The 13,855-nt window shown below is 42.5% G+C and overlaps 1 protein-coding gene across 3 annotated transcripts in view; it reads right to left on the bottom strand.

Moving 5' to 3' along the window:
• Positions 1–13,855, bottom strand: part of VWA8 (von Willebrand factor A domain containing 8) — a 686,916-nt gene that overhangs the window by 40,149 nt on the left and 632,912 nt on the right. For all 3 annotated transcript variants that reach the window (XM_073614208.1, XM_073614207.1, XM_073614209.1), the window contains exon 41: positions 11,629–11,737. In XM_073614208.1, coding sequence (XP_073470309.1) covers positions 11,629–11,737 — 109 coding nt within the window. The remainder of the gene's footprint in view (positions 1–11,628; positions 11,738–13,855) is intronic.

Raw genomic sequence — 13,855 nt, 5'->3', positions numbered from 1 at the left:
CATGCAAAAATAAAGACTTATTCAAGTCTGATCAACTCCATTTAGCTTATTTATTGCTAAAGAAAATAAAATGGCTGCAATGAATAGCCCATTAAATTGCTTGAAGGAATTACTGTAGACCACTTTCCCACCATATTGTATGAAGGAAATTGCAATCCTGAATAGCTGTACACAAGATTAGTGATGGAAAAATCAAGCCACAAGGCCTCACTGCTGACTGAACATGAATATATTATACATAGCATACATTAGCGTCCAATATAGATATGCTAAGAATATTGTTTATGGTTGATTAGCAAGATTTTGTTTCCCTTTCTGAAAGGACAGGAAGTGATGGGAAGTCCATCAATTGGGACACAGACATAAACACACATTTAATAGAGCATAAAAGGGTGAGAACTGACATATTTTGTTATTGTTGTCTGTGCCTTTCTGTCCTGGTGATGACAACGCCTGGTGATAAAAATCTGAGATTGTACCTCTCCCCCTTTCTCTTCAAAATGATAACACATAATACATGAATACTGGGGTACATATTTTCTTTAAACCTTCACTCAACATAGTGTTTTCAATTTTAGCTGAAGTTATTCTTGACAGTACATTTACACATATCATAAAAACAAAAAAGTGACAGCAGTGGAAGTGGTCCATCGAGTCCGTTTTTTTAATAAATGTTTTGTTTGTTTTTTTTCGTCTGAGTATAGATCTAGGTTTGTCCCATGCATGTTTGACACCACTTATTGTTGCCTGACTCACTACCTTTGCTGGAAGTCTATTCCAAGCATCAACTACCCTTTCAGTAAAATAATACTTTCTAAGAATGATTTTGAACTTTCCTCCAGTTAGTTTGAGGTTTGTCCCTGTGTTCTTCATCTTGGTTTCATATTGAAAGTACTGCCCTTTTGAACCTTATTCACCCCCTTGATGTATTTGAAGGTTTCAATCATATCTCCCCTTTCCCTTCTTTCCTCCAGACTGTACATATTAAGTTCCTGAAGTCTCTCCTGAGGTTTTATCCCTCAGACCTTATACCATTTTCGTTACCCATTTCTAGACTTGCTCTATTGGTCTCCACAACTGGACACATTACTCTAAATGAGGTCTCACTAAAAATCTACAGTATAAAGGGGAATAAGGACCGCCTTCCTCCTGCTAGTGACCCCTCTGGTGATGAATCCTATAATTCTATTTGCTTTTCCAAATGCCTGGTCACACTGTTTGCTCATTTTGCAATCATCTGAGTTAAGTAACCCCAAATATTTTTCCTCTGTGGTGCTGGCCAACACGGTGCTCCCAATGTTGTACTCTCTCAAGGGATTATTTTTCCCTAGGTGCAATATTTTACATTTAGAAACATTGAATTGCAGTTTACACTGCTTTTACTAATCTTCCAGCATCAATTTGCTGATCACCCGCATGCTACCTTTCCAGCTAATCATCTAGCTGTCTCTGTATTGTTTTGTCATTTGTACAAAGCTGAAGAAAAAGTTGTTAACCTTTTCAAATAAGTTCCTGAGAAGATTTTACTGCCACAATGGTGATTATCACCTTTTCACAATATCATCTAACAGAGTCTGTGCAGCAAATTGTATATTATAAATATTTTTGCAGTGTAAGTGATGATTTCCAATAAAATATTTGCTTCTAAACAGTAGCCCTGCAGGCAAAATACATCCATCTCTTACAACCTTTGGTCACTTCAAAGGAAATATACATTGCATCTCCACCAGTAAAAAACACTTCCCCCAGCTCTCAATGCTATTATAAAGCCAAATGATGGTGTCATGCTCATCCGATGGATTCAATTAACGGGGGAATTGTTATGGCACTGTGGGAGTAACACCTTCAAAATACAACCCCAATTCCAAAAAAGTTGGAATGTTGTGTAAAATATACATAAAAACAGAATGCAATGATATGCAAAGCTCATAAATCCATATTTTCACAATAGAAAATAGAAAACATATCCAATGTTTAAACTGAGAAAATGTACAATTTTAAGAAAAAAATAAAGTCATTTTGAAATTGATGACAGCAACACCAGTGTAGCATCCCCTCTTCTTTTAACAACACTCTGTAAACGTCTGCGAACTGAGACCAGTTGCCACACTTTTGGGAGAGGAATGTTGCCCATTTTTGCCTGATACAGGATTCTAAATTATTTGTTGTATTTTTTGTTTCAAGATGCACCAATATCTTCAATGAGTGAAAGGTCTACACTGCAGGCAGACCAGTTAAGCAGATAGACTCTTCTACTACGAAGCCATGCTGTTTGTCATAGATGCTGTGTGTGATTTAGAAGTGTCCTGCTGAAATATGCAAGGCCTTCCCCGAAAAAGACATCATCTGGATGGGAGCATATGCTGCTCTAAAACCTGGATATATCTTTCAGCATTGATGGTGTCTTTCCAGAAGTGCAACCCCATACCATCAGAGAGGCAGGCTTTTGAACTGAGTACTGATATCAAGCCGGAAGGTCTCTCTCCTCTTTAGTCCGGCAGATGCTGCACCAATGATTGCCAAAAGAGAATGTCAAATTTTTATTTGTCTGACCACAGAACAGTTTTCTAGACTCTCTAAGATGCCCTTTTTATACTCAATCATGTCAATGACCTGTTGCCAATTAACCTAATTATTTGCAAAATGTTCTTCCTTGTTAGCACCACTTACTTTGCTAGGTTTGTGTTGCCTTATCCTAACTTTTTTGAGAAGTGTTAATACTATTAATTTCAAAATTACCCCATTTTTTCTTGGAATGGTAGTTTAAACATTAGTTTAAACATTTGATATGTTTTCTATTTCCTATTGTTAAAAAAATGTGGGTTTATAAGATTGGCAAATCATTGCAATATGTGTTTATGTAGATTTTCCCAAATTTTTGGGAAATTGAGTTGTAGACAAGTAGCTGTTCAGCCCCGGAAGAATTCACCCTCTTCCTTTTTGAGATTCGGTACTGCGTCGCTTTAACTGACAACTGCGTGGTCGTGCGACGTGGCTCCCAAACAAAATTGATGTCCTTTTTTTTCCCACAAATAGAGCTTTCTTTTGGTGGTATTTGATCGCCTCTGCGGTTTATTTTTTTTGCGCTATAAACAAATATAGAGCGACAATTTTGAATAAAACGCATTATTTATTTATTTTTTATCCAAAGGAAAAAAAAAATTATTAAAGAGCAGCAATATACATACATATACCGAAGTAAAAGATATTTTCCATTACATAGAGGGTCATTACATAAAGAAAATATGCATGTTACTTAAATTTATCTAAGTATTTCCTGGTAATCTGGCCAGATCACATGCCCTGTTCTAGACAACACCACCAGCACCCACGTACTAGAGCCAAAAAACCAGGGTTAACCTCATTTACTGTAAGTACCAATGCCCAGCAGTCTGCCCATGACCAGATCCACCGGGGCCATTCCCGGTACATCCAGCCATGGCCCCCATAACTTTTCGAATCTCTGAGCGGAACCCCTGTGTTGACAGATTACCTTCTCCTTCTGGAGCACATCTCCCATTGTGTTAATCCACTCCTTAAGCGTAGGGGGATCTTCTGATATCCAATGAGCCATAATTACTTTGCGTGCCTGAAACAGGGATCTAATGACTGCTACCCTAGTACACTCTTCCCAGTCCAACTCATCTGGTATATATAAAAGGCAATGTCTCAGGCTTGTGGACCACCCCCCTCCAGTAGGGGTGGAGCTTTGGGCACCTCCACAGTAGGTGAATCAGGTCTCCGTGATCCCTCTTACATCTGGTACAAATCGGGGTAGGTCACAAGCCCATAAGAAACAGTCTATGTGGGGTATAACACACCCTGAACAGTAAATACAGCTGCGACAGTCTGTGCAATATATTTAAGTGGGTACTGCCTGCAGGACTTCCTCCCACTGGTCTCCATCAATCGAGCCCACCTCCCCCTCCCACTTTTCCAACATACGCAGCGGGTATTTGTTCAGGAAGTTTTGTAGTAGCATATAATAGCATTGTCATATAAAGCCCTTAGTATTAGGCGCTCTTGCTATTAAGTTAAACAAAAGAGTCGAGGAGGGGGTCCACTCCAAAGATCTGCCCTTGGCCGTAATAGCATCTTTTAATTGCATATAATAAAATCTCAATAATAAATTATAAACTGGGCTAGAAGTCCAATGAATTACTTTAGATATATATCTTGAAATAAATTGAAAATCCAAATTAATCCTCAAAGGAAAGCACTCCGGATCACCAAAACACTTCCATGTACACAAATTTAGTTAACAGTCCAACTGAAGAACCCAAACACCGTAGTAGTAAGTTACCCTTACCGAAACAGCAAGCAATATAGGCGGATGGCTTAAACCCAGCCAGGGCCTTTATGGTAGAGAGTATTCGGCTCTTTCCAGGATCAGGTTACCGTTCCCCCAGTTCATATACACCGGAAAAGGGAGAAAATTAAGAAACTGGCCATAGTGTAGTATTTCTATATATCATATGTAGACCTTCAATAGTGACCAACACCCTGATGTGCACATAAACCAAAAGGTGATATTCCCACCGCCGTAGCTGTAGAGTATGCTTACCAACTCGCAAGCTTTAAAATGCACTAGGAATCAATTGAATGGTGATAGGAAATAAATTATTCGCCCTCTGCAGCCAGGAGAGCTTTTTCTCTGCCGTGGAAGTCAGCAGCCGCTCATAAACTGATTGAGCCGACTGCCACGCCTCCCTGGCAGAGTCTGTTGGGGCTTGTACATATGCCTCCTCCAGAGCCGCTACCTGTTTTTCAAGGTCCTCTCTTTGCCCTGAGGAGTTCTTCTTTACCTTATTAATTTTGGAGATAAATAGCCCCCTAACATATACCTTAAAAGCATCCCACATTGTCGCCGGGGAGTCTGTAAAGTCCCTTCCGTTCAGAAATTCCCCCATGCTCCGCTCCATCTCATCGTGTGTCAAAAATAGTTTTAGCCAGTAGGCATTGAACTTCCATGGGGCTCTAGGGAGTGTGGATGGCGGGGATATAATCAAATATATCACTACATGCGAGTGATCCGAGACACTGCGGGGCTTATACAGCACTTCTGATATGGATGGGAGCATGGCCAGGTTACCCACGGCAAGGTCAATTCTGAACAGTGTCCCATGAGTCTTGGAGAAGCAAGAAAATTGTTTCTCAGCAGGATGCTTAAACCTCCATATATCAATCCAACCCACTTCGTTCAGTAATCTCAGCAATGGAGACTCCCTCGATGTGGCAGAGGCCCCAGAATACGGGTGTCTGTCCATGGAGGGACTCAACCAGCAGTTAAAGTCACCCACTATCAGTAACGGCAAATCCGGTTTGCCTTCCCAATATGTCAGCAGTAGTCGTATTACTGCCACCGAAAATGGCGGGGGTATATACACACAGCCAGAATACAATATACTTTTCCCACTCGGCAATGCAAAAAAAGATTTGGCCCTCGGTATCAACACAGAATAAGAGGTGTGAGTGGAATGATAGGCTGTGCCCACCCATGCATATCTAAAACAACATTTTGTTTCAGTGGTTAAATGCGTTTCTTGCATACATAAAATCATAGGGTGATATTTCTTCATACATGTAGATACCATCATGCACTTAAGTGGGGAGCCCAAACCTCTGACATTCCAAGACACTATTGGTAATTCAGACATCTGAAAAAGGCAGACATATCCTCAAGGAGGAATGCAATATTAACCCAGAGTACAGAGAGTAATATGATAGATTTAAGTCTCCTTGTTCAGGCAAACTCAGGGGTCCCCCCTGCCACACTAACAAAATAGATACAGGCCTCAAGTACAGTGTCCAAGTACGGGGCAGAATGTCAGAGTAGGTGGAAGCCATCTCATAAGTGACAGGAAATGCAAAGTCCTGCAACCATAGCACAGTAGTGTGCAGATATAGCTGTCGGTATAAGTAAAAAAAAAAGAAGATGATAATGCAGAAGAAAAAACAAAAAACCAGGCTGTTAACGGGACAACCCTATGAATAAAACCTTGAAACAGGAACCAACATGGTAATCTTGATTTAACCCTTATATAGGGGAAGCACATTTTTTCTTGCCTACTTCACAAGATTGCTCACAAGTCACATGGCAATATAACGTCTCCCAGCAGCATAATACTGGGGATTTCCCCTGAGGTGCATAATTCACCTGTCGGCATAACAATATGTACCGAGGGAAATAGGGGCATGTATTCATGCGAGCAAAAAGAGGGGAGAACCCCAACAGCACCCAGAGGGCAATAAGTGAGCTTCCAACCACTTTCCTGTAGTAATCCTATGAAGGTCTCCAGAGGGGTTCAAGTATGACTGAGTCAAGCAGGTCTGTCTCCATCTTCATCTCTAGCTCGGTGGCGCAGGGCCTGTTCGTTGCGATGCAGCCACAAGGCTGCCTCCTGGGCCTGCTCAAAGGAATGGGACTGTCTATTCACTGTAACTCTGAGTTTGGCTGGGTACAACATAGCATAAGGTAGCTACAAAACTCGCAGGCGCCTCTTAACACCTGAGAATTTGGCTCTGGATTTCTGCACCTCCGCCGAGAAGTCAGGGTAGAACGACACTCTAACCCCATTTACATGTATATTGGCTTTTTCCCGTGCGTTTCTCAGCACCGCTTCCCTATCAGGATAATACAGAAGCCAGGCCAGTATAGGTCTGGGGGGAGCCCCTGGTTGCGGCGGGTGGCCTGGTGTGCGATGCGCCCGTTCAACTGTAAAGAAAGGGGAAAAAGCTTCCTTCCCAAATATCTCAGTCAGCCATGTTTCCACAAAGGCAGTGGTATCTCTCCCCTCCGTTCTCTCTGGCAGACCTACAATGCGGATATTATTGCGACGCAGGCGATTTTCCATATCGTCAGCTCTATTGTTAGTATCTTTGGCAAGTTGATAAGCAGCATGGGCCTCACGAGCAACTGGCTGGAGTCCGTCTTCTACCTCACTGACCCTGCTCTCCACAGCAGTCGTGCGCTCTCTGATTTTTTGCAAGTCCTGTCTTAGCAGGGAGACATCTTCTCTCAACCCTCCAAATTGCTCTTTAAGGGTATTCACAGAGGCTGTGCACACATGTACAGCCTTAAGTATGTCAGCCAGAGTAGGTTGCACTGTGTCCTCAGCGTCAGTGTCAGCAGGAAGGAGGGGGGTTGATCTGTATGAAAAACTATGTCTTCACAGCCATCAGTGTGCAATGTATCCTGTGTTAAAGTCTCATGAACTGCCACATGTGCCCGCTCAGCGCCCCCCCGTGTCTCGATCCTGGAGACCCCCCATCTTTTGGGCATAGTACAGCATGTCTTTCAGTGGGTCCTTACCCTGGAGCTTCTGGGCCCCAGTGCTGGGGCCTCCCTTGAATTTGTCACTGCCTTGCGGTGTGCGCTGTGCCAGGGCCGCAGCGGCGCCATCTTGGAATTCGGAGGTCATGCTTTCCTCTCCTTTCCTTGACTTCCCCCGGGTGCAGAGAGCTGGCGGTTGATCCAGGAGGGTGAGGGGGTCTGGAGCTAGCTGGGAAGCCGTTTTATGGCCGTGGATCGCTGTTGGGAGAGGATCAAATGGCGGTTCTGCTGCGGAGCTGTGAGACTCACATCCTCTCACATGCCGGTGTTGGCCACGCCCCATTATTTTTTACTTTTTGCTATTATAAATATCCCCCAAAAATATATAAAAAAACTATTTTTTTCCTCAGTTTAGGCCGATACGTATTCTTCTACATATTTTTGGTAAAAAAAAAAATCGCAATAAGCGATTATTGATCGGTTTGTGCAAAAATTATAGCGTATACAAAATAGGGGATAGTTTTATGGCATTTTTATTAATATTTTTTAAATGGCGGCAATCATCGATTTTTATCGTGACTGCAACATTGTGGCGAACACATCGGACATTTTTGACACTTTTTTGGGACCATTGTCATTTATACAGCAATCAGTGCTATAAAAATGCACTAATTCCTGTGTAAATGACACTGGCAGTGAAGGGGTTAACCACTAGGTGGCAGTGTAGGGGTTAAGTGTGTCCTAGGGGCGTGTTTCTAACTGTCAGGGGGATGGGCTGTGTGTGTGACATCACTGATCTCTGCTCCGATGACAGGGAGCAGAGATCGAGTGACACTGTCACTAGGCAGAACGGGAGATGCTGTTTACATCAGCATCTCCCCGTTCTTCCTCCCTGTGAGGCGATCGGGGGTATCCCCGCGGCGATCGAGTTCGCGGGACCCGCAACCCGACTCACGGAGCTTGCCGCCCTCTTAAAGTGCAATGTACAGGTACGTGGTTTTGCCTGTACGAGCCCTTCTGCCGCAGTATATCTGCGTGAGGCGGTCGGCAAGCGGTTAAACATCAGTTTAAACATTTGATATGTTTTCTATTTCCTATTGTGAATAAAATATGGGTTTATAAGATTTGCAAATCATTGCAATATGTGTTTATGTAGATTTTACACTGTGTCCCAAATTTTTGGGAAATTGAGTTGTACACAAGTAGCTGTTTGGTCTTTCAATTGTACCCAGCCAAACTTGTTGGTCTTTAATAAATATAAAAATAACTTTCATATGCAGAAAAGATACATTTTCAAAATACAGTAATTCAGGACTGTAAACCTGGGGGATTTCCAGGGAGAAAATTTTCAACAGGCAAATGTTCTAAAGCTGGTATTATCTCTGGAAATCAAGAACTGTTAACAACGGTATTCCAGGAGAGGTAACATAATACTGATAAGCTTCATGCAGTTTTTAAAATGGAAGGTGGAAGAGCCAAAGAAACTCTGAAGCATGATCTTCTAGTCTCATTACAATATCATACTCTGCTGTATGCTACTTAGAAAAAAGGCGTGAATGGGCTTCTGAATTCACACATTTTCCCTGGCCTTCCAGGGCAGGTGGCTACAAATCCTCATATCCAAAAATGACCATCTCACAGAACCACCAGCAGTGGCATCGCTAGGGGGTGGCTGCTGGGGCTATAGCCCCGAATCTGGGGCCCATAGCCCCGAGTCTCATACCTAGGGTTGGCTCTGGGCTCCATCTGCTCAGCTGGTGGCCAGGGGAGGAACATGACTAGTTAATGTTATCAGGCACAATTCTTATCTATATTCAGCAGTTCCGACAATGTAATCATTGTCTCGACGTCCACTTCTATACCAATTTGCCGGGCAATGTAGGTGTCAGGAACCGCAGCACAAGGTATAATCCGCTGGGACTATTTGATGATTACTCAGGCGGAGTAATCCTTGTATTGCCATTCCCGACAAATACATTGCCCGGCAAATTGGTATAGAAGTGAATGTCGGGACAATGATTAAATTGTCAAAACTGCTGAATATAGATAAGAACTTGTGCCTGATAACTTTAACTAGTCCTGTTCCTCCCCTGGTCACTAGCTGAGCGGATGGAGCCCGGTTCCCGGAGCCCAGTCTGATCTGAATCACCACAAGCGGTAAGTACTTGAGCTGAGTGGTTAAACAGTCCTGTTGCTTCCCCTGGCCCCCAGGTGAGCAGAAGTTTTTTTTATATTTGCTGCAGACAAGGGGGGGGGCTCTTTGGGGACCCCAATGTAAGGGGGGGCTCTCTGAGGACCCTGATGTAAGGGGGGGCTCTCTGGGGACCCTGACATAAGGGGAGGCTCTCTGGGGACCCTGAAGTAAGGAAGGGGCTCTCTGGGGACCCTGATGTAAGGAATGGGCTCTCTGGGAACCCATATGTAAGGGGGAGGCTCTCTGGGGACCCTAATGTAAGGGGGAGGCTCTCTGGGGACCCTGATGTAAGTGGGGAGGTCTCTGAGGACCGTGATGTGAGGGGGAATCCGCACTCAGATATGTAATGATATATATATATATATATATATACACACACACACACACACACACGTATATTATATACATGTGTATTACATGGAACATTATAACATTATATAACATTAAGCCAGCAGCACATGCGCATGGAATCACAGATCTAGCAGAACCACTGCAGCAAGGATGTAAGAAATTAGCCAGCAGAGGACTGCAGGCTAGACTGTGACACTGTTGTTGTTGTTGTGACACTGTTGTTTAATTTTAGACCTCATAAAAGATTTCTCAGTAAACATTGCTGAAATAAAGAGCTGTTCTTGTTACCACTGGCAACCTGTCAACTTCTCCTTTTCTTTACTCCATACTAGAGTAGAGATATGAAAGAGAGAATTTAATTGATAACTGATCAGCACGAATGGTGATTTCTTTGGCGTCCTTAGTTTTAGTGACCTAAAATTTTGATCTGAAAAAGGAAAAGTGACTAGAAATAATATACTGTTTGGTAAAGAGAGCCATAAAATAGATCTGTGATTACAAAATTAATATTTGAATATGTTTACACACCGGTTTATTGTATGCTGGAATGTTTGAACTATGAATAAACAATGAAGTATAATTATGCAAGTTAAATGTGCGTTCAATGCTTCTGTAAATTTAAACTTAAAAAAATATCGCTTTTCAAATAAACTATGTACATGTTAGATTTAATTATAGTTATGCCAAAGTTTATTATTTTATTTGGTGAACAGTCTGAAAGTACTTGGTTGAATAAATGGTCTAGCCCAATCTTCAAATAAAAAGAACAAATTTCAAGGAGTGAAAACTGCATTTATATTTCAACATACTCCCCTGCTACATTTATACACTCAGTGTTTAACTAATGCCTGGAAAGCTTCAGCATAGAAATATTTGTCAGTACGATTAAACCATCCTAGGACAGCCTGCTTCACTTCGTCATCAGTACATAACAGAAAGATTCGTCTCTTGTGCAATTTCACAACAGGCTATGCATCAATTATCCAGGATCAGGTATTCCACGCTCTGAAAGTTCACAGGAATGACTGCTGTGGTCTGGGAACCACCACAGCTGGGATCGTCACGTACGGATGTACGGCCATCTTTGAGACGTTTACACTATTCAAATGTCTTACTGCGGCTGACTGTCTCGTCACCCTACTGTGCTTGAAGCCTTCTGTAGATATCCGCAGATTTTTGTTTACGCCTTTGTTCACAAGAAACATCATCACCACACACTGATCCATACACACACTAACACTGTTGTCTGCCATCTTGCTTAATGGTCTCTGGATTGGCCCGCGACATGTGCGACGCCTATCAGTAATAGGACACACTTGCCACTTACTACTGCATGTATTACTGCAAAGCTAGCATCTCTTTTTATACAGGTAGAATTTAAAGTGCTGGTTTGACTTGAATGCCCCTTGTATTATGTTTTTGAATTGTCAGAGGGGAGAGGAGCTCCCAGGGAGAACCCTAACAAACAAGGGAAAAATATATAAATTCCATGTAGATGGGTTTTAATCTCAGATCCCTGAGCTGCAGGGCTAATGCAATAACTAATTTTAACTAATGTGATATGCTAAATAAAAACTTTCCTTTTTTACCACACTATATGTAATAATTACTATGAAAAAAATGTCATACCGTGTTTAGAAACCAATCACGCAGAGGTCTAGGTAATTTCAAAGGGTTCACAGCCATTTTGCAGCAACTGTATGCATTAATAAGTTTAATGTTTTAACTATTTAGAAACATGTGTTGTTTTAGTTATATACAGTATACCAACATTTTCTCTACATTATTAAACTCAGTTATAGCAGTTTACCTGCAAACTATCCAAAATGACTCGAAGAGACTGTACTTGTCTGCGTACCGCCCCTGAGAAACGCTCATATGTTGAAGCATCATATTCACTCATCTGAATTTCCTTCAATCTAAAAAAGAAAATATATAATATTACTGAGCATGCAATAATAAGACACCAAACCAATAAATGTAATACTCATGTTGGCTCGAATTTCAATTGGAAGCTAGTTCATTCTAGCTAAGCTGCATAATTGAGGAAAAGTCAGGAGCACTACTGTCAAGGCACACTGTCAAACTGAAGGTTAGCTGCTGCCACACCCACTGACGGAGACTAGCCCTGGCCTCCAATGGCCTTTCTAGTAAGGGACTTCAATTCTATGGGAATCCATCCTCAACAGTGAAACAGTTTACATCACACACACTAAACATTCCAAGGTCATGATATCATTTGAGTACACAGTTTAAGTATGGTTGAGTGACAGAAGAAGCCTAATATTGTTTAGTGCTGCACTACAAAATGTAAAGTTATACACATGTAAGCAGATTGCTTTCTTATGAAGCACATCTTTTACAGGTCTTAATATGTAGCCCTGATATAAAGACAGAAGTCCCTCAACACGTGTGAAAACCTACTGCAACTGTGTCATTTAGTACAAATACCACAGAATTACATGGGTATCAGAGTGCAGCTTGGATCTCAGGCAAATTAGTAGAATTCACTTCCAAGGGGTAGCTAAGATGTCTGGCTCACAGCAGTGGCCCAATGGTCGTAACTTGACTATAGGTATAGAGAGAAATTGTCAGGTCACAGGCAGCAGTAAAGACCTGATGAGCGATTAAACCCTATCTCATTCCACCCGAAACTCCTTTAAATAATAAGTTACTACAATAGAAAGCTACACATATTACCAACACTTATCCTTCTTTTCAACTCATATTTTATATCTTATTGCGGCTACTAGAATCTGGACTTTCTGGAACTCACAAATGTATACCACTGTTTAAGATACTGACATTATTTTAAAAACTTAGTAGGTTAATGTCTCAATTGACTGATCATCTGTTTGTCAGAGAGGAGTGTATAGTTCAGGTGGTGGAGTATCAGGAGCAGCAGAGTTGACACTTTTGGGGTCCATGGAGTTGATTGTCAGAGTAGTGTGCTGGTTGACAGTCAAGTGGATACTTGTGGGTTGTAGCCTATTGTCAGAGTGGAGTGGAGTGGAGTGTGCTGGTGGCAGGGGATCAGAGGCAGAAGAGTGGACACTTGTGGATTGGAGCTGATTGTCAGAGTGGAATGGAGTGTGCTGTAGTAGGGGATGAGAGGCAGAAGAGTGGACACTTGTATGGTGGAGTTTATTGTCAGAGTAGAGTAGTGTGCTGGTGGATCCGAGGCAGAAGAGTGAATAATTGTATGGTGGATTTTTATGTCAGAGTAGAGTAGTGTGCTGGTGGTGGGGGATTATTAACATCAGAGTTGACACTTGTGGGGTAGAGCTAATTGTCAGAGTGGAGTGGAGTATGCTGGTGGCGGGGCATCAGAGGCAGAAGGGTGGACACTTGTATGGTGGAGTTTATTGTCAGAGCAAAGTGTAGTGTGCAGGTGGCAGGGGTTCAGAGGCAGCAGAGTTGTCACTTTTGTATTTGGAGCTGATTGTCAGAGTGGAGTGGTGTGGAGTGTGCTGGTGGTGGAAGATAAGAGGCAGAAGAGTGGACACTTGTATGGTGGAGTTTATTGTCAGAATGGTGTGTAGTGTGCAGGCGGCAAGGGTTCAGAGAAATTAGAGTGTACACTTGTATGGTGGAGTTTATTGTCTGAGAGAAGTGCAGTATGCAGGTGTTCAGAGGTAGCAGATTGCACTGAAGAAGCAGAGGAGGTGGTTAGAATGGTGGAGTGGGGACTATGGTTAATGCTGGTTGGCAGGAACAAATGCACTGTGAGTAGGTAATGAGATGGCTGAGATTGATGTACTGAGAGATGTGCTGTGAGAGGGGATGGGGGGGGGGGGGGAGGCAGCCATGAATGTTGTGCTGTGACTAGGGGACAAGATGGCGGGGGAGGAATGAATATCTAGTGAGGTGGCTGGAAAGGTATGCACTCTGAGCTGGTTTGAGGTGGCTGGGATAATATGTGTTTTGAGCAGGAGGTGAGGTGGTTGGCATGGGATGCACTTTGTGCTTGTGATAAGGTGGCAGGGAGGAATCTCATGTGATCTCCTCCTTGGGATAGGGAGGGTTACGCTGTTTGC

The sequence above is a fragment of the Aquarana catesbeiana genome, linkage group LG02 (assembly GCF_042186555.1).
Source record: "Aquarana catesbeiana isolate 2022-GZ linkage group LG02, ASM4218655v1, whole genome shotgun sequence".
In the NCBI taxonomy this organism is placed as follows: Eukaryota; Metazoa; Chordata; class Amphibia; order Anura; family Ranidae; genus Aquarana; species Aquarana catesbeiana.
Note: the sequence above shows the minus strand (reverse complement) of the source record. Positions and strands in the feature narration are given on the sequence as shown.